The sequence below is a fragment of the Chlamydotis macqueenii genome, chromosome 16, assembly GCF_036417535.1.
Source record: "Chlamydotis macqueenii isolate bChlMac1 chromosome 16, bChlMac1.mat, whole genome shotgun sequence".
Lineage (NCBI taxonomy): Eukaryota > Metazoa > Chordata > Aves > Otidiformes > Otididae > Chlamydotis > Chlamydotis macqueenii.
In genome coordinates, this window is record NC_141571.1 from 5,520,778 (window position 1) to 5,542,491 (window position 21,714).

A 21,714-nucleotide genomic window follows, 5' to 3' on the forward strand; every position below is an offset into this window, starting at 1 on the left:
CAAATAATCAAGTGGAAAGAAATATTTCTTAATTTTTCCTTTGGAATACTCCTGAAAATAGGCTATATAACTTGTTTTTTTCGTTTGAGATTATATTAAAGAGGAATAACAAAGTCCTAAATCTCTGTGGTTGCTTCCGTAGTGCTTAGTTTTTCAAGTTTCTAACCCTCTCACCAACCAACCTCTTAAAATATTTAAATAATGTTAGGTTTCATGTTCAGAAGACTGGAAAAGTAGAGAGTGTGATCACGTTGCAGCAGTTGTAAAGCAGAACCCCTGATATGATGGAAGTCATTAGTTAAGCACTTGGAGTTTGAAGTGCAGTGATAAACGAACTTTTGATGACTCTGCACCTGCAGCGTATTTCCTTCAGTTTAAATAGCTCATTTAGGGACTGTGGTAGCAGAAGTCATTTGAAAGCTGAAAAAGGAAAGCTAACTTTTCACACCACTTGTGAGCACTAGTTATTTCTGCATAGGTAAAAAAGCACTACTCTTAAAATTGAGGAACAAAGTAACCAGAAGCAGTTGATTCAGTTCAGTTTTCAAGGATTATGCTTACTTTCTTTTAACAGACTTCAGATGTGAAGCAACTTAAGTAAATGTTTTTCTCCCCTTCATAAGTCTCATTCAAGGCAGATGTGAGTTTTCTGTAAGGTGGAATCTGAAAGTGTTGGCTCCGCAAAAACCAAAACAAACTACAAACAAAAAAAAAACTCACCAAACTGATAATATATTACATGGAGTGTGGAGCTTTTTTAATTGAAAAAGTTAGGAGTTTATTATCTGTAATAAAGTAACCACAGCATGTTATCCTGCATTAATGGTTACATTTCATATTCAGGTATCTGTATCAGTGTGATTTAACAGCTGCCAGCTACTGAGACTCGACCTGGATTTAACAAAATAAACAGATTACAGGTGCATAAAGAGATTAAAATCATTGACTTAACATAACAGTTCGTGTCTACTGATGTGAATTGAAGACTTCCAGTGGAATTTGGTGCACAGTATCTCGGAGCTGTGCTTACTGGTCACTTAAGTATTGCAGTCCTAGCTTTATTTTAAAACTCGCTTTCAGAGCTGCCGTGACCTACGCCGCTGTGGTGATGCTTCCTTTCAGAAGACTCAGGAGTACCTTGGAAGTGCAGAAATCTCAACTGTCATTAAACATTTACCTTTTGTTTACTTTCTTCTGTGTTTGGGCTGGAATCAAGTTTCTTCTTGTATGCTGATGGCAGTACTGTCCGCTTAAGGCAGGGGAATTGCATTCACTCCCTTGTCTTGAGTGGGACTTGTGGAGAAGCAGGCTCTGGTGATAAGATGCTTGCAGACAACGTTGGAATTAGCCTGGCTGGGTGACTGATCACTTAACTCACCCGCAGGGAGAACAGAGGTGAAATGGGGCTGTGTCCATCCAGTGCAGCCCTGTGCTTGAAAGAAATAATTGTGGACAGGAGAGGAAAAAAAACCAAACCACCAGCTGGAATCAGTGTAGAGTTGCTCATACAGTGAGGAACCAGCTTGAGTGTGATAAAAATAAGTGACTGGTCTTCTGAAACAAACTTTTTACAGGAGTTTGGCTTTGCTTCCACCATCAGTTCAACTTACTAGGCATGGTATTAAACAAGTAGTCTGAGAATCCTCTGACTCCAGCGTGTGAAACAGCAGTACTCCTTGGCAGAGGTGATTTAAAGCTTGTACCAACCTCTTTTCTGTCTTGCAGATTCAATTTATACTCTAATACTGGGGACTACAGAGGCCTTATGTTGTTCCCAAGGGTGCTGCCTCTTCAAGTCTTTCCTCCCTGCAGCAAGCAGGAGACCAGCACTGGCCAAAGCCACATCACGTTGTCCAGGGATGGTTAATAAAAGGCTTTGAACAGATGCCATGAGAGCCTCTCCTCTGAGGATGCTGAGCACAGCTTGTACCACTCCCATGTGTATAAACTGCGTGTGATCCTGACTGCTGACAGGAGGCTGGTCATTGACTGCTGCTAGAGAAGCATTTCAATGCAGCTGCTTTTTTTTTTGATCTTCTGTAAAATTTTTGCTTGGGGGGAGCCCTTGTTCTGGGTCAGACCCAGGATAGTCAAACATGCCAGCCCTGCCCTTGTGTATTGTTGGTATGAATACACAGGCTCTGTGTCAGCTACTGTTGAGACATCACTCTTGCGCTGAGGAAGTGTCAGGATTTCAGGGAGTCTTTACAAACTTCTTTTTAGTGAATCCAAAAATACTAGGGATTTACACAGCTAGCGAGTGAAAATATTTTTCTAGTTGACATCATAGCAGTGTAATTATTCCTGACAACACAGCAGTTTTCCTGTTGGGTAGTGCAGTTTTTAGAACTGAAACTTTTCTACTTATCCCCCAAAATAGTATCAATATTTTTATTTTTTAGTATAGCTGAAGTTTCTGTTATCTTCTCTAAGGACCAGAAATTACAATTGCGTGCCTCTGTTTTCTCCTGATTCACCTGTCTTGAGATTCTACTTGCAGTAAGCAGCTGTTGACTCTGCAGCTCAAACTGTGTTGTTTGCACCTTCTTAATGATGGTATAAAGAGCAGTTGGAGGCGGAAAAGCCTTCTGCTAGGGGCATTGACTCAGTCTACGGATGGAGTACAGTACGTGAAGTTCTCTGCCTGCAGTGTGAATTTGTCACAGATTGCACCAAAAGATTTTCTTTGCTCTTGACCCAGTCTACTGAAGTAACTCTCAAAGCTGTTCCCTGGGCGATTTTTTGTCAAAAATCTCCAGAAGATGATTCAGCCCACCTACCTGTGACAGTGATGCAGGCAGGAACACAGTTGCTGCACTCCTCACTTAAGGTCTAGGCTTGATTCTTATGCTACAGTTGAGCAGAAGCTGGGGTTCTTCAAGCTAAGAAGCAACCAAAGAGGAAAAGTGTTTCTGATGTAACTGTGCTCGATGACTGAGCAAAAGTGAGCGTTTCAGTCCACCCTGGCTTGCACATCCTTCATGAGAGGGGAATTAATGAAGAGCATTGTGTTGTCCCAAAAATTCTGCAGCCCAGACTGCTGGACAAGAACTCCATAAGGAAAAAAAAATTCCCACAGACCAGAAAAATAAGGGTTAAGTGAGCCATTTTGCTCTAGATTGTGTTGAGGTAAGGGATAGGTTATCTTCTGCAGTCCCTGATAGCTCCAAAGTCTAAACATGACGCCAAGTGTTGCAATGGCCCGGCTGTAGGACTTTGCACGCCTTCTGCCTTGCTTCTCCAGAGGCGCAAGTGCCTCTGGTCCTTGCTGCTGAGCGACTCCTGAGTGACCCTGGGCAGTTCTTTTTGTCTTTGTCTCTGGAGCAGCGTGTACTTCCCTCCCGTTGCCTCTTCCTGAGAGAAGATTGTGTGACAGCACCGTGGGAGGGTTTCGGTGCGAAGCCTTGGATCTGTGCAAAAGGTTGGTTGCTTTCTAACTCTGAAAATAGGATTAGTCCCTCTTGCCTTATCTATTTGAATGCCCTTAAATTTTACCTTCTTTCATAATCTTAAACTAGTTTTACTCTCCTAGATGCTAGACTGGTTTATGAACAATTGTTGGGCTTTCTTAGGAGCCTGGCCTTTCTGCTGTGCTGGTTATGTTAGCCGCGTTTTGCACAATGGGTAGGAAATAGGTGCGAATTTGGAAAAGTCTGAAATTAGAGGCTCTAGTAAAAATTGTTTGGTGTGAGGGTATCTGAAAGAAATCCACAAGAAACCTACCTGTAACTACTTTCTTATGCAATTTTTTTTTTCCCTGAGCCGATTGTTAACAGCTATTTCCCCTGGCAACATGCAGTTTACGTGCCTGTAAGCCCTCCAGGGTCTCAGTCCTGTACGTATGTGTGTCAGTAAATTGGATTACAGATGGATTGCAATTGAGTGTAGGGTTTTTGAAACCTGAGAGGTACCAAAGCTCGAGCTTGTGGCTGTCCTTTGTTTGGTCTTACCTTTTGCATTTTGGACTGGTTTTGATACTCGGATACAGGCATGACTGGCTTTGGAGAGGGTCATTGGCTGCTACACTTGCCTAACTTCCCACTTTTCTATGTGTTCGGACCCCTTCATTGATGGTGGAAAGTAATTCTGGGCTAGTCAGAGCTGGAGGAGAAGGAAAGCAAGGCAGTTGTTGCACATGATAACAGCTAGCAGTGAAGTGCGCGTATACCACATAAATTTGCACATGCTTCCAACACTAATTTATTTCTAAAGTCTCCTGGAGCGTTCCTGAGTCCCACAGTGCTCACTGCCTGGATTTTTCCCTAAATCCTCCTCTCTGCCTCATCCTGGCCTCCTGACGTGCAGAGATGTGATGGGCCATGGCTTTTGAAACTTCAGGCAAAAGTGTATCTTTGGTTTTGCTGCTGCTTAAAGATGAATGTGCAGTGTGTAACTTTGTTAATGTGGGTGTTGACCCATAAAGCAACAGGGAAAAACTGTTGAAACTATTTTACCCCAGTAAGGGAAGGGGAAGAGTGTTAGTATGCAAGGTATTCAAGTTCGGAATGGAGGAGGCTATGGAAAGTAAGTATTTCTACTCATAAGAGTGTAGCCTTGTAAGACTAAATATCACTTGGGACAAGAACGGGAGTGCTCTTAACCTTGTTTCCTAAAGAAACAGCTCTGGACTTCCCTCTCTTCCATGCCAGCACAGCAGCATTTTAAGTTGTACGCTGATGCTGATCATTTCCCTGGAATTTTAACTTGCTGTTCTGTTTTATTCTACTTTGTTAGTGGAAACATATTAATGGATTTCGGTCTCTGACTCTTGTTTATACAATTAACAGGGGAATGTTTTACATCTTGGGAATCCCTGGAAACACATGTTTCTGTTTACATGGAACTTTTTTGGTTCTGAATGCAAATAATGGATTGAAACTTCATTGTTGTCTCTCGGTTGGGAGCCTTTTGGCATGTGTAAGAAGCAGCTATTAATTTAGCCTTTCTGTACTGATCAAACATGTATTTTAATGCTTTATAAGGCTTCCTCAGTCTTGTCCTTTGTGTAATATTGTCTACTGCAATTCTCCTTGCAATGATTTTATGCATTTGTTACACAGCGACTAAGATCTGCTGCGGAATAGGCGTATGTGAATGGGCCGCCTCTTTCAGAAGAGACCATGTAAAAGGCACTGACAGGTCATTAAACTTCCTGCTGCTGTCTACACCGTTAGTTGTTCTGCTGCAAAATGCTTGCAGTGTAGCAGTTTAAGGTCAGCATCCCTTTATGCCACGCAACTATCTCAATTCCTTAAGTATTAATTACCCACAGAGTATTAGATACTTCCCCAGAAGATAAAAAATGAGATGCACAGAAAATAAGTTATTAATCCAGTGTGGCTGAAAAAAAAAAATTGAAGTCCTCAAAACATGTGCAGTAAAGAGTATGTGTCCTTCTGTTTTTGAATAGGCTCTTGCAGCTCATCTTGCATACCTACCCAGCTTCTGCAGGTTGGTTTAGATTGATGAAATGCCAGCAATGACATTTGCTTCAGGTTGATTCATGTCCAGAGGCTTCAGTCACAGAAGATAGCCTGTGCGATTTTTTTTTTTTTCTGGCCTCCTTAACCTATCTAAGATAAGCTTTTAAAGTCTGGAGCGGATAAATGAGTGTACAGCTTAGCTTGCAGACTCAGTCCTATGCCTGCCCTGCTCTCTCACTGTTAGCGGTTCTGTCATGTTGTTTACCTCTCTTCCTTAGATTGAAGTTGCCCCGGGGTTTCGGTGGAGCAGAAGGTGCGTGGATATTGTTTTGTAAACTTTGTGTTTTTAAAAAGCTGTGTAAGATCCTTGCTTGTATAATAAAATTTTGCTGGAGAGTAAGTGGAACTTCTTGAGAAGCTGGTAGGAGCTGTTCTAAAGGACAGAGAATGGCTGGAGACAGCTCTTTTGTCTGTCGCTATTCTCCTGTCAAGATTCATCACCAAGTCATTCCTCAGGTTTCTTCCTTATCCGCTGTTCAGCAGCAAGGAATACAGGGCCTTCAAACTACAAGACTTATGAAGAATGCAGTAACTAAGGGGTCTGTCTTGTTCTGAAGCCAGGTTTCCCAGCACAGCCCTTTTAAGGAAAAAGACACAATATCTGTCTGTCACTGTAGTATCTTCTACCTCAAGTAACTGCTGAAGTGTGGAGAGAAGTTGTAAGGTCGCTGGTTTTACTCTGTTTCTATCAGAAGTACTAAGTTTTCCAGCTTTGGCAGAATTGGATACCACGTGGTGTGGTCTGTTGTGGCTCAGCCCAGAAGGAGTTTTGTCTTGGAGTAACTATAGCCTGGAAAATAGGTTGACTCAAATCTATTCAGTGATGATATATTTCTTCATTTGAACCTTTACAAAAAAAAAAGAGGAATGCACTCTGGAGTCTTAGTTTTAGTAAGAAAGTTCCTGCCTTAGAAAGGATGAGTTGTTTGATTACTCTGCTGTACTTTTCCAGGCTCCCTTTTCATGAAGCTTCCACACTTTTTTCTATTTTTTCCCTTGTATGATTGGAAAATGAATGACTGATGATCTAAGCTTCCCAACCAAGAGCTACTTTGTGTCCCCCTCATGCTTACTCAAAATTAATTTAGTTGTTCTGCAGTAAACTGTAAAACTCAGATTTTATTCTGGTTTGTGGAGGGAAACAGTGAGCACGGAGGTGTCAGCCTCCCTGAACTGATGCGGCTGACCCAGTGATGCATCTGAAGTAAAATAGGTTTGGGATAGCACAGTAATTGCGCTTCATTTGAGTTTGACTTCAAGAAGGATTGTAAGGATTTAGAAATAGCTTTCTGTAGCAATATTGATTGTGGAGATGCCTTTCAACACTGGTAAAGGGTGGTGTGTCAGGTTGCTTTTGGAAGGTGTATCTGTGCTATTAAGTGTGCCACCCTGAATGGGGAAGCAGAAGCCTGGCAGCCTTAGTTCAGTATCATAGTAGTTTCTTTCCCTTCTTGGCACTACTGAAAACCCAGGTCTTGCTGTTTTTGTTGAATTTCATGCTTAGGTTATGAGGGACTCTAATAATGGTCTCGGTGTATCAGTCACTCTCATTTCAGGATTCCAAGTGTTTTGCAGTCAGCTGTTAGAGAAATAAAGCAGCACAGCAGACCTGCAATACCTTTCCAGGGGAAATGTGTTGTGTGTATTCTGTAGTTGTGTAAATAGGGCCAGTAAGTGACACATCCAGTTTCACATGGAAAGTTTATTTTAGATTATGAGTTTCTGCTGCAGTGTATCACCCACAGTACCATCATCTCTCTCTGAACAATGCCTTCTGGGTACGTTTTTCTGCTGTGGACACTTCCAGCTGCATATAGATGTCTTCCAGTTTCTGTATCTTTCATACCTACAGTTCTGTTTTCTTTGCCCTGCTTTATTGGGAAAGGTGTTGCTTCCAATAGCTGGAAGCAGTTTTGTTTTCTGTCTGGTAGCTTTTCCTTGCCCTGTTTTGGGCTACAGCAATGGCAGTCCGTTTAAACAAACTCCAGAAACTCTGTAACGAATTACTGGAATACTGTGATCATTCTGTGACTTCCCCCAACTGGAACACAGATATTTTAGAGATCAAACCTCTTCCAGACTGGTTAGGTGGGAGTATTGTACATGCCTTTAAAATTGTTAAATCAAAACGTTAAAAGTTAGATGACTACTCCAAAATCATAACCTAACAGTGAGGATCCTGATCTGCTGTGCCACTTGCTCCATATGGTTGAAAAAATCAGTAAAATTGTTTCCTTTAGGTCATACAGATTTTTTTTTACTTTGCTTGCTTTTGCATCAAAACAGATGAGAAGGAACTCAGCCTAAATAATGAAAAGGCTACCGTTGTGGAGTAAATGGTCTAACACGGAGGTGGTGTTTCAGCCAAGAAGGGACTGACCATTTCTCAAGTGACAGGAAAGCTCATGAGAAGTTTTGAACTTGACCAGCTTTTCACCCTAATCCAGTGTAACTGAATTACCTCCCTTTCAGCTGCATAATTTAGCAGTGGAACTGGATAAGTCCTTTTTTTTTTTTTTTTAAGACTTTTCTCTCCTGTCCAGAGGAGAGGCTGAAAAGGCCCTGATAGTTTCATCATGCTCATACAGACCAGTGATCCTGAAAAAGTCTTCAAAGCTTGTATGCTCCTCTTGTAATAAATAAATAATACTGTGGCATTGAACTTAAATTGGGGCAGAAATCTCAGCCGCTTACCTGAAGCAGAAGTGTTACTGCAGTAACAAGAAGTTAAAAATTATTTTCTTTTTTGGTAATGTGATTAATTTTTCGTGCTGTGTCTTCAGATTTGGGCACAGATTTCAGTTCCAAGAATCAAGTAAGGTTAAATCTCCTTTCTGGACATCAGTGTAGAGAAGCATTGAGATGAAGCTTTGAATGGATAAAATATCAGCATACATACCAAGTGAGACAATTCTAGGCTGTCTAGCAATTGGGGCATTGCTGGAACCAGAAGGAAAAGACGGAAAGTCTTGATCCCCAGAACCTAGTGAAACATTTTAGAAGAACAAAGACTGCTGGCAGAAACCTTTCTGTAAGCAGGTTAATTGAGGTATCCAAATTGTGTGCACAAAAGCTTACAAGAAGGTGAGCAGAAAGACAGCAAATATGGAAGGCTAATAGATTTATCTGGAGAAGCTACTATTGACCAGAAATTGGGGTTACCAGGTGTTAATTTGCCAGCTGTCTCAATTTAGGAGAAATGAGGAGGATTGTTGCTCACATCTTCCCCCCCCCCTTTCTTTTTTTTGTCAGTTCTTTTAAAAAAAAAAAATTGAAAGTGGGATAAAATGGAAGTAGGATAAAAGTGGGCAGTGGGAGTGGCATAAAATGACATCTGTAGCATCCTCTGTCATGTGCCAGCGATATTCTCCCACATAATATTGATAGCTGATTGGGCATACAAGAACTTATGCCCCTCTCTATGATTTCAGGGTTTTATTAGAAAAGTTGCCATCAAAACCGAAATGTTAATGTAGGAAGTAGGCCTGCTTCCCTTGATTGTGATCTGTAAGTAGTCTTTCGGGGGAGGGGTGGTGTGCGGAGAAGGGGGTTCAAAAACTGTTTTAAAAGCAAATGAATTTATCTCATCAATTAAAACAGTGTAGTCCCACATAATTGTTTTGTCACCAGATTAATCTGTTAAGGCGGAGGTTGCTCTCTATGAGAGGAGACTGCTCGCCTTTGCTGTCGGTTGGCACTGTGCATCTCCAGGTGGCAGCTGCCTGCTTGGAGGAGGGCTTGCTTCGTCGCTGTTCTTGTCCTGCTGTAGTTGGAGATGCCTAACCTTTTACAGCTCTGCTCCTGGGTAAAGAGTAAAACTGCAGTGTTGCAGTAGTACGTATATACAAGTATTGCAAATAGGGTTATGACTCAGCCTTCCCCCAGAGACTTAGCGGTGGAGCGAAGGCGGGGCAGGGGGAGAACAAAACGGAGCCACAGACCAAAAGTGCTTAGAATTTCCCATCCTTAAGTCAGACGTCCTTGTAATTAAACAGAGTTGAAAGATGAATCAACGTACAAAAATGCAGAGCTGCTGCTGATAGTTGGAGGTACAGGAGGAATGGCAGGAATAGTACGGGGACTGCGGTAATCTTTTGGAAACGTACCAGGCTCAGCATTAACAGACAGTGATCCAGTGCCAGGGACATCAAGCTTTGTAGAACAGAAGAGATGCCAAAAGCTCTGTTTGGGTTAGAGGATACTGAAGGGAGAGCCTAAGGGGTAATGGATCTTTGCCCGGTGAGCATAACTCTTGTCCCCACTGTAACCTTGATGTTGGAGAGAGACACTTCGATTTCTGAATTCTTTTAAATAGCACACTAGCTTTTGGGGGTGTGAACTTTGCTCACAGTAGAGACTGGACTTTGCTGATGCTCTTGGAGAAGCAATAGCGTTTATCTCCTTGTTTAGTGTTAGAGGGAGCAGACATACTTGAGGGAAGACATAAAAGGCAGGAAACTGAATGTGTGATAATGTCTGACCTCATTCTGTAGCTTGTGAGGCTGGACCTAGTCAAGTGCTGATCAGCTGCAGGCTGGGAGAGAGTTACTGGAGATTCTTCTAGGAATCATTATGCTAAATATATCCAAGAAAGTGTATTACGGACAGGAACGCCTCCGTTGATTGCTTCTGTGTTGAGGTTTGGTGCGAGGTGGCTCAGTGTGTCTTAAAGCTTTGTTCCCTGTTCAGTTATCTGTTGCCTGTGTAATTCCGTTGGAGGTGATGCTGCATTGGTTTCTGTGAAGTGGGTATACAAACTGGAATGAAATGGCTAAACTTGTTTCTTGTCAGCCACTAAATAATCATCAACTTGAACTCCTAGATAAAGCCAGTCTGGAACAAAGCATTTTTGTGTGATAAGCCAAAAAAATGATTCTGTCATTTTTACTGACCCAGTCTCCTGAATTTCATCCAGCTCCACCCTCAAAAAAAAAAAAAAAAAAAGGGAAGCAAGGAGCTTTAATGCCTTCTGAAGACATACGTATGTCAGCTTACAACTTGTTAATAAACTCTTTTGAAGTCTTCATTCTTAACCTACTTCAAGGCATTGCGTCAGAAAGCAACATTGTTGAGCCTGAATACTGGGGAAATATTCCAGAACAATTCAGTTGTTAGGAGACATGTCTGGGAGGCCGTACGCTTACCTCTAGGAAATACTGCGTTTAAAATGCTGTCCAGTTTGAGAAGCCAAGTACCTGGTCAGCCTTGACTGCACCTGGGTGAAAGCTCTCCTGCCGATTCTTCCCTCCTGCCTTCGGGACCCTGCGCACAGCCTGCTGCTCCCCAGCCGCTTCGGCCCGTCTGCTAGCCAGGATACCTCTGTGAAAGATCTTCCTGCTCGAAATGCTTTGCTAGACAGTAAATGAAAGCTGAGTGGTGTTAAATACTACCAAGCAGAGCTAGTTTAACTGGTTAGGCACTTTTTTTTTTTTTGCTGCTGTACCAGGCTTTAATTGTCTGAAAATACCAAATCATTGTAGATGTGCAGAGGACTGGGGAAATAGAGATGACTGACTGCAGCGTTTCCAGGGTACTGCCTTTTGAGAGCAAATATTAATTTCAGCTGGAAGGGAATCTGGTGATAAAGGTAAAACTTCTGTTTTGGGTTCTTTTGGTGAAAAATAATCTTGTGGTTCTAAGCTCAGTTGCACACATTTGCTGTTGGTTGGTTGGTAGAAAAATCCTTGACTTTGTTGTATGTGCCTCCTTAAAAAGCGAGTGTGTTATAAAGTGAGCGTACGTAGTTCTATGTATAGCATGGTGATGGTTTTTCCAGCAATTTACCTATTCATCAAGTGTAAATAGATGGCTGTTCACTTCAGCTGGCGCTTTAGGAATCGGTGAGTAAACTGCGGAATAAAACCCAGGCAGTTTGCAAACAGCCTGAGCTTCCAGCTACTGGCTAAACTGAAGAATCTCAAGTGTGAAATGCACTGCGAAAACATTTTTGCCAGTGAAATGTGCGTTGTCCTGGTGGGAAGAAGGGTACTGAGAAATTGCTTGGCGGTTCAGAGCGTGTAGGTGTCGGGTCCCCACACAGTTTGCGAGAGATGCCTGCAGAGCTCTGCCTGCTGTGAAATAGATTTTGCTGTTTAGGTACTCGAAAACTCCTAGGTGTCGTATGCTGTAACACCAAAGGCTCCACGTAATCTGCCACGTGCCTGTGTATCAAAATGCAGAAAACCAAATGTTGTGCTTTAAATGTATGTGCCATATACACCAAAGCTCTGGGAAGTGTTGCCAGGTTCAGGAGGATCGAGGAAAGATGCGGAGGCTTGGATGTCAGCATTCATGTGTTGTTCCATGTTGTCTTACTGCAGCTGTCTGAAAACAATACCTGAAGTTATAGAAAGCAAGAGATTAAAATCATGTTATGTGGAAATGTGACTGTGGGTATGTTCCCACTAAAACCAGTTTGATGTTTTGCGGTTGTAAGAGCTGGTGTCAGTTAAAGAGAAAAATGAATTTGTGGCGAAAGACTTGGAGTCAGGAGGATGAGACTTGTTCCTGGCTCTGCAATGCATTTCCCGTGTGATTCTCAAAGTCACAAAACCCTTGTGTTGCATTTTACTATTCTTGGTGTAGGGATAGTAGCCTTTTTAGAGGCACAGTAACATCTTTATGATTAATTAAGCATTAATGCCTTACGTCGAGGATCTCTGTGGAATTCTGGTGCTATTATCTGAAAACAGTTGCCAAAATCAGCACAGCCTTTTAGGTATCCTGAGGAGCTTGCTTAATTTTAGTTGCTTTGAGAAGCATTAGAAAAAAAAAAAAAAAAGCTGAGAGGAGTCTGTGGGCATGCAGACATTCTTCCCAAAATTAACGGGAGCAACCTCAGCAGTAAATGAATAGTGCTGTTTGAGGTGCTAGTTCAGTGTCAGCTCCTTTTTGATCTTCTTATAAAAAACTTAAGGACCCAAAGATGCTTGTAAATGAGTTTATTCAACTATCTTGCTATTTTTCTGTGAATCTATTTCCTTGGTGCTTTAAAGGACTTTATTGTACAGTTGTCACTGAGGATGGGAAATGTCACTGAGCAGAAATTGATACCCATAAAATTACTGTGTTCATGTAGATTTACTTGAATGCTATCTCCTATTTCTGAACTGTTACTTAATTTGGACTAGTCCTAACCTGTGTAGGTGGGTTACCACCAGCACATACTCATAAGAGCTGTCACGTTGGGTTTTCTTGGTGGGGCTGTTATCACAGGGAGGTAAGTGTCTCCGGCAGAAGAGAAGCACGAGTAGAGCATTCCTGGTCCTCTTTCCTTTTCATCTTCCCTCGTTACTTCTCCTTTCCCTTCTTGTGTGCCTATCAGGTCATGGACTACTGGGAATAAGAGTAAGACTATTTTAATTCAGGGGAGACTGGTTTGTCTAGACTAGATACTTGTGGAAGCAGCAGGCTAAATTCTATGATCCAGCAGACCTATACTTTATGCTCTATTCCTGTATCCTTGTAATCTATTTGACATGAAATACTTAGAGGCATAGGAAGCGAGGTTTCCCGTCTGCCAAGTGAGATTGAACTTGCTATAGCTGTACTTACCTACTTAATGAGAAGGGTTGCATTTCTTCGGGGTCTGTAAAGCATTTAAAGGTCATTGAACTAAAGACCATATAAAAGCAGCTGTTGCCAAGATGAATTAACTTGTACTGCAGGAGCAATGGATCCATTTAGGACCTCTGAAATGAAGAGTTTTGATACAAATTTTGAGTCACAGAAATACTGGTACGGGGTGGGGAAAAATGCAGAGGTTCATGAGGGAGGCGTGGAGTTTTCTCCCAACTTCATTTCTTAATTTTTTTTGCCTCTCTGCTTGCAGATTCTCACAAACACAAAGATAAACACAAAGACCGAGAACACCGGCACAAAGAGCACAAGAAGGACAAGGAAAAAGACCGGGAAAAGTCCAAGCACAGTAATAGGTGAGGAAAAAGTTGATGAAGCCCCGTAGGCTGAAACACCATTGCACAAGCAGTCTCACAAGAATTACTCTGGTTATGCTCAAGGACGGAATTGCTACATTTTGAATGCGGTTTATATGAGCATAGGTGCTTTAAGCCTAACTTCTGTTATGCATGTGTTTCCATATGGGTAGCTCAAGTAGTGTATCTTGCAAATGTGAGCCAATACTAACGTCTAAAAGATTATTGTAGCTTAATGCTATCAAAGGCATTGAAAACTAGTTTAACCCCGCCTTCATGAAGACTGATCAGTTTTGTTCATAGTCTTTTGCTTGCATGGTTCCAATTGTTTGTCAGAAATGTGGAGCTCTCCTGCGTGTTGGTATAGACACCTCTGTTTTAGCATAGGTGAACCTGATGTGACTAGTAAGCCTTTTAATAATTAGAAGTGTCTGGAAAGATGATTCCCCAGGATGGTGGTGGTGTCCCTAGCCTAGTACCACAACAGCTGAATATTTTAACACTGTGCAGCAGTGTTACGAACTTCTGCTGGGTTAGATGATGAATTTGGAAGGGTTGCATGCTATTTTGTCTGGTGTGATTGATACACTACGCTGTCGCTATTTGGGGAAGGTGTTTCATGCCAGTCACCTGCTGTGTCATCCACACTGAACATAAACACTCTGTGATGACGTGTAGCTCTTGAGGTGGTAATGAGTTCCACGGTCCAGTTGATACCCTAGCCTAGACTGTGAACTGCAAGAACCACGATGTGCAGGTCTGTCCATGGTGATCTGGTATGATGGAGCACAGAGAAAGTACATCACACGCAGGACGTTACTCAGAAAAGCTTTCCTAGTTGTAACTCCTGACATGCGAGTGCCATGGAGCCCACGTTGGCAGTGAAGCTTGCAAAGAACAGACCCTGGAAGGCAAGTGTCTGCTGTGACACTTGGTGAGGGGCAGAGAGTGTTTATGCTATGGCCAAGCAAGTGTTTATAGCTGCTGTGCAACTGTGATAACAATCTAAAAATTAATTAAAAAGCTTATGTTAACAACTATTTCTATTAAAAAGAAGCATGGAAAGGAGGGGAGAGTCAGTGCTGAGCAGTGGGTTTGTTTTATTGGGGTCGCCCTTTGAGTTTTCTGTGACCTTTTGAGAAGGCACACAACCGTACTGTTCCGTAACATGGTGGGGTTTTTTTTTTTTTTTATTTGAAAGTAAATGGTCGATGGGGGGGCGAAAATCTAGGTCAAATGACTTGCAGTGTTTGCTGACTTCCACAGGAAAGATGAAATGCTTTGGATACAGTCTGTACTCTTCTTTGCTCACATATATATAATGTCTTGATTTCGGATTTTCATTTTTTTTTTATCTTCGAGCATGTACCCCAGAATTGACTGTCACGTTTCCAGATGTTCATTGCTTCACTTGAAGAACCGTTCTCCTACATTCTTAGCAAAATACATCCTTTTGTAAGGCGTAGTGTAAGCACTGTCTTAAAATTTCCAGAATTCATTTGTGTAGGAGTTAGAAATGGTCAGCCAATTTTTAACTGGAAGACCTAATTACAGCTTATAACTTGAAGCTACATGCTGATTGTGTAAACAGTAAATACCGAAACAGCGGAAAAGGAGATAAGAATGGCTAATGTGTTTTCTGAGGTAGAGCTCATGAGATGATTTGCAATCATGCTTTATCTTGAAGTAATTCCTTCCTCCCTGCAATGTTGCCTTGAAATCCCTGTGAGAAAGGCATCGTGTTTTCTAGGCACTGTGCCTAAAGCTTCCAGTCACTTTCATTTATCTATTAAGTCCTCATTTGTCCCATGAGCACAAGATACTGCATCTTTGAGTCCCGTAACAGGGTACACGTATGTGGATGGCCTGACTGAGTGCACGCGTGTGCAGGGGGTGTGTTCAAGGCATGTTTTGGGGCGGGAGACTTCCCCAGGCTGAGTGCACAGCTTGCAGCATTCTTGTAAAGTGTATTTTCTGCGGTCTCTAAGGTGGTACTCAGGGAGAATGATGTACACGGACACGCGTGTGATACTTTGGTTGGATCAGGAGTGCTCGAAACTCTTCACTGCTCAGTCATGTGCTGGGTGCATGGCTGCTTGCTGTGTAAAGCCGGCTGACTTCTAACACAAACTTCTTATAAATAACTGACCTCGTAATTGAAACTTAAGCATTTCTTCCCCAAGTCCTTTGATTCAGCTGTCATGCACATAATTCCATAAATGTAAAGTTTGTCTGTGCGGATTAGGTTTAGGTAGCTGTTGTTTTGTGAAGGAGGTAGCCCAGCAGCGCACAATACGGGGTTGGAGGTGGAAGAAGATCTGTGGTGAGCAGGGAGTCGCTTAGAGGGGAGGTGCTGGAAGGACCTGAATGGAGCGTGTGCTTGTGGACAGGCGACTGCCAAGTGTTGATGGAAGGTGTGAATCCAAGGATGGCACAGGCCAGACTGGTGAGTTATGGGACAGGATGGAGAAGGACTGAAGCAAGCTGAGTTTCAGTTGCAGGCTCTGTTACTACAGTCACAGTACCAAAATACTTTCCTGGACAGAGCCAGGATGAACAGAGAAGTCTGAATTTTAGGATGGCATGTGTGACTGTCCAGTGTCCATCATTATCATGCTGCTAAGCAGATGGGTTGCACTGGAGAGGGGGCATTTGATCACTTTTACCTTTTTCAATAGTTTTTAATACTGCTAGCAGTGGGAAAGAAGGAAATTGCTTTGTGGGGAAATACTGGAGGATTGTCCCCTTTCAGAAGGGCTCTTAGCTGTGATATAACAAGACCAAAAGCAAAATTGTTACTGGGGAAGACAAGTGAGGGCTCTGTGATTGCCTAGGCTTAATTAGTAAAACCTTGGCTTAGCCCTTAATAAAGCCATTTAAAGGGCTAGTTCTAGGTCCAGTTTCTTTTGATACTTGGTTGTAATGACCATTACTGCTGAAAAAGGTTCATCATGCAGAAGTGTAGATGCAAATGGAAGAAGTGCATTGTTGGCTGTGCTTACTAAACAGAGATACTTGTTTTTCAACCCATCTGCTGCTTAGGCAAATGGGGTTTTTGACACTGAGCTGGTAAATGTCCATCTTCCCTGGTATCAGCCAGTTGGGCCTGCAAGCTGACTGAAGAGTGTTGCATTTTTAGATTTTTAGTAAATGACTTCAAAACAAATGGAAAGTCTTGGCTTGGAAGACAGGTTAGAAAATTCAGTTTCTGAGTCTTTCAAGTGTGCAGCTGGGAGAGTTTTTCTTGGTTACACGCTTACATCAGTTTTGGCAACAAAATCAGGTACTGATGGATCTGTTTTCATGATGCTCTCTTCTTTGCATGAGTTTCTTCTGAAAAGCAGTTACCTTCTCACCCATTGTTCAAATGGCACCTCCACCTTGAAGGGGCATCTTAGGTGGGTTTATTTTTTGGATGATTACTGACAGCAACTGGTGATCAGCAAGTTTGCAACACTTGTTTTTTTTTTTTTGTAAAAGAAAACTCTTCAAGTTCAACAGCTCTGTTGAGCCCTTTCCAGCGGGAGAAGCAGTGAACCTCTGTGGTAAGAGAGATTTTCATAGTCGCTCCCCGTCTCACTACAACTTGTAAAGACTCTGCTGGGTTGAAGGTCTTGTTTTTATAAACGGAGGTGACGAAGTACCCCTTCCAAAACCCAGCCCTGCAGCAGTGCCACCATGTCACTGTCCCTCCACTGTGACCATCCAGCACCTCCCATCTGCAGCAAAAGCATAAGCTGAACCCAGCTGCGGGGGACCGCAGCAGACCTGAGAGCCTCTGCCCCGCTGAGGATTGCGACAGCTGTTTTGATAGCAGATATTTCTTCACAGAAGAACTTTGAAGGAAAAAAACCTGCCTGTTTGTACTGAAGTTTCTCTTTTGACAATGAAAGACAAGTGAAAAATAGCCATTACTCTGTTAGAAATTAAACAAAAAATTCCAGGGTAACAAGAATGTGGGATTTTCCAACGGTTTTTACCTGTATGGGGAATTTTTAAAGCACTTGATAAAAGCCTGTCACCTGTTGCTAAAATTGAAAATAAATCCTTTGGAAAAGTTTATCTGAGATTAATAGAATTACATGTAAATCTTCAGAAAAATCCATTCTGTATTTTAGAAAAGCTGCCGTGTTACTGCAAAAGATGAGATGTATCTTTGATAATTCTCAGGGAGGTAGAACGGTGCTTTAGCAGACATCCAAGCCATTGTTGGTGAAACTTGGGTTTGTACCTCCGTGGCATTTTATACGGTGTGTGAAGAGTCCCCTGATTGCATTCTGAGAAGCGCACAGTACTGCATCGGACATTGTATACAGTTGGGAGCGTTGTCTGGTTGTGTTTGAAGCAGATTGTTTTTATGTCTGTTTGCAATAGTTTGACAATTTCATTTCCTGCCCTGTACTAAAGAAAAGACTTTTAAAATAAAACCTGCATCGAGAAGGCAGAAAAATGCCAGTGCAGGAGAATAAATGTTTCCTGTATCCAGACTTCGAAAGCTCTAAACTGCCAAGATAAGTCTCAAAGGTCTAAAATAGGTAATTTTTTATTTCATATGGCAGAAGCGTGTGGAGTGGTATGTAGAATTTCTTAATTTTGCTTCTTGCTTTCCTCCTCTCCCACTCACAAGATGACACTTTTGTATCTTAACCACTCATTTACAGCTGTAGTAAAATAGGAGAGAACATTTGTATGCCTCAGATCTTCTGTCACCCCTCAGGGAAAGAAAATGCAAAGCCCACTTAAGAAAAATCCGTATCAAAGAACAAAACCATATTGCTATTGAGCAATCGCTGTCAAGCAAAGTGTTTTCTTTTGCTCCTTTTCTCGATGCTGTACTCCTGATCTCCCAAAGGAAATCTAATACACACCCATTAAATATAAATGTCAGTGGTTAAAAAAGTAAAATTAAACACATCTAATGTGGCAGTAGGTTTCTGATGTGTGGGAGACGAGCATTTCAAACAAGACGACCGTGTAAAATGATGAAATAATGGGACCTTTGAAGCCAAGACTTAGAGATTGGATTAGAAGTGTTTGTGGCAATAAGTGTCTTTCTGCCAGGTGTCTGGGCTTTGTGTATGGGCTGTGGGCTGCCAGTACACTGAAGGGTAGTGCAGAAGTGGCTGTGACAGGGGATGGGAGTAAAGAGGCCGCTCTTGCAGCGCTGATCTGTGCTGTCAATGTGACAAGCATCTGAGCCGCAGGAAGAAAAAAAAAAAAATCTTCTGTCAGGTTGCGTATTTCCTCCATTTACTAAATCTCTTGTGATCACAGCTTGAGATGAACAGAAGCGTGGAACACATAAGGGATTTCTAGACCTGATCTTCACTGGCATCTTCCAGTTTTTATGGTTTTGCTAGGAAAAACAGAGATTCCAGACATTTGCTAGCTGTGAATAAAGATAAATTCCAGTTCGGGCTTCTTGCACACCTCTGATTTATTATGTGATCCCAAACTGCTAAGAATTGTGTGCACTGAAGGCAGGAAGAACCAGGGATATCTGATGCAGGGGAAAAAGCAATTTAAAAAAAAAGATTTCAGCACCCCCTGTTCCCTAGGGTGGGTGAGTTTGTTTTCACTCACCCACTTGAGTGCACAGTTCACCACCATCAGCTTTCTAATGTGACACTGCTTTCCAGTAGTAAAAATTTTACTCTTCATTTAGTAGTCCACATGTCCCTAGAATTTGATCCTTGTCTCAATGAGCAAATATTGTTCTGCTTTGTAATATTTTTATCAGCTGTTGATTAGTCAAGCTTTTTATCTTGTTCCTCTTGCTGAAGGCTTGATCTATTATCTGTGAAAACTGGTAAAAAGACTCCTTTCAACTCCAGGAAAAGTGGTTTCAGGTTTTTTTTAACCGTATTGCTGAAATCCCAGCAGAACCACTGGGGCTCGTGTGTTCGTTCCCTGTAATACCATATGATAACCCTCCAGCAGCACAAAATACTGCAAGCCGGCTGAAATCTTGTCCTTTGCTGGTGTGCCTTCTGCTTCTGAAATGCTCCCTGCGCAGTCAGCCCTTCCTTGGTACGCGTTAGTCTGAGTACGATCACAGTTTTCCATTAATACTGTATTACGTCAAACGAGACACGAGCTGCGTAACCTCTGCTCTCTCCCTATTGTGTTTTTAGATTTCTCTAAAATCGCAGCTCCCTGTTATTTTACGCTTCAGCTGCGTTACGGCAGCTCCCGAGTAGGAAAGCAGAGCTCTGCTTGCAGCAGGCTGTGGTGCTTGCTAGTAGCAGATTCCCAGACACAAGCTAATTACAGCCGAGAAAATGAGAGAGAGAGAGGAAATTAGAGACGCTTTAGATAAAGCATCCTTCCCAGCTTGTGATGTTGAAGCTGGAATGGAAAGGGCCTGGGAAGGGATTATTAATGTACATGAATGGCACCTGAAGAATGTGGTGTTAAATTACTGCAAAGCTGTTGTAGTTTGGAGAAGGAAGCTGTGATCTGCACATCTGCCATTCTTTGGAAGCACTTTCCACTTGTGACTTTCCCACGTGACCGCAGCCTGAGCAGCTGCTGCCAGGTGCCGGTGCTCCCGTCCTCTCCTCCCTCCTGGCCTCCCGCGGGCATCTGCCCTGGGAAATACAGCCATACTTTCAAGGGAAACTGCCGCTTTGGTTGCGTTTACTGCCTCGTGCACTTCAGCCTGAGCTCTCAAAAGCCTTCAGCTGTCCTTGTTCACAATAAAACTCTCCATGAAAGACAGTAAGCAAGCTCGCAGAAAGGCTGTGGTGCTTTAGGAGATGCGTTCCTACTGACGTGGCCTTTGAACCAAGCCAGTACCATGATATGTCTCTGGATGCTGTTATCCCTGGGTCTGCCTCTATTAATACGGTGCCTTATTCTACCTTTTGTTTGTTACCTTTAAAAAAAAGCAAACAAGCACCACCACCAACAATGCAGGCCGTCAGCATTAAGCATCTTCAGAGCTGTAAAACTGAGTGCTGTTGCAGTGGTTTGACAGTAATGGTCTGGGTGAAAAGGAACACAGCCAGCAAGGCTGGGTATTTCTGAAACAACTCTTTTATGACCCCGTTGTCCTCTTTTCAGGCTAGCTCACACTGAAGTTTCCATCTATCTTAGGAGGCTTTTGCTGTCCTACTTCAGCGACTTCAAGGTGGCTGGTTGGCAGAGGGGTGTGTGCAGCAAGGGTGACAAAGGATCCGCACTGCTCTGAGACATGGATTCGGGATAAAATTATCTGGGTGCACGTAGTCTTGAGACCTTTTTGTTTGGTTGTGGTTGTGTTTTTTTTTTTTGTTAAAGAGAAGTGATTATTTTTCACTTTCGAATCAGCCAAGAAGACAGACTTCTGATGTTTAAATTGTTCCCAGCCCCTCATAATAATAGCTTTGGGGTTGCCTGGAAGTAGCTTTCAGATAGAAGACTGAAACCTCTTCTTCAGGGTAAAGATGGCATCCTGTTGCCTTCTCTTTTCTTTTGGGATTAGTGTGGTGGTTCAGTTGTGTTCCCCTGGAGGTTGGCATAAATCTCTTAGCCAAATGAAAGACCAAAGCTGCCCAGCTTGCTGACTGAAGTTAATATCTGTGCTACTTGCCTTGCTTTTAGAGAAAAAAAAAAAAAAAGTTACTCTTCTCAGAATTGTCGCTTGAGGCCTTGATTATCAGCGCGTTTCCAAATGAGCTTTTCTGCGAGATGCAGATTTCGGGCCCTCCCAGGGAAGAGGGGCACACGCGTTCATCATTGCAGACGTCAGGAAATTTCAGACTCCGTTACTGAATCAGAGCTCTGGTCCGGTGTCTGGAAACACGCAGGGCTGATAAGCAGTCTGCTTACGAACAAGAGAAAGAAATTTATGTTCTCTTTTCACGTTGGAGCAAGTAGCACGTGAAGTCAGATTTTTATCTGGGGAATTTCTTCCAGTCACAGACCGGGAGCACCAGCAAGCAGTACCTCAGGGCCTAGCCATCAATTCTGTTTTGAAAATGAAGCTGAAGCGTGAAACTGGAGTTATCTGAGCCCACATTGCTTCGGTGAGAAATCCTACAGCTCGCTGCAGAGCAAAGGGGAAGGGATAGTCTTGTGATTAAAAAAAAATTAAAAACAACAACAACTGAGACTGAGTCAGGGATCCAGACTTCTTGATTTTGACGCCAGTGCTGAAAAGTCTTCTCTTTAGATTGCATAGCAGCTTTTTGATGGTGGCTGCTTACTCCCTTTTGAGAGGGATATGACCTGAGCTTCTGCTTAGGCAAGCCTAACTTTTTAGCACTTTTTTTAATTTCAGCTGCAGTGTGTAAGCATTCAACAGACATTAAAAT

The 21,714-nt window shown here is 42.5% G+C and overlaps 1 protein-coding gene across 2 annotated transcripts in view; it reads left to right on the top strand.

Moving 5' to 3' along the window:
• Positions 1 to 21,714, top strand: part of TOP1 (DNA topoisomerase I) — a 67,492-nt gene that overhangs the window by 16,289 nt on the left and 29,489 nt on the right. For both annotated transcript variants that reach the window (XM_086760496.1, XM_086760495.1), the window contains exon 3: positions 13,315 to 13,417. In XM_086760496.1, the coding sequence (XP_086616622.1) occupies positions 13,315 to 13,417 (103 nt within the window). The remainder of the gene's footprint in view (positions 1 to 13,314; positions 13,418 to 21,714) is intronic.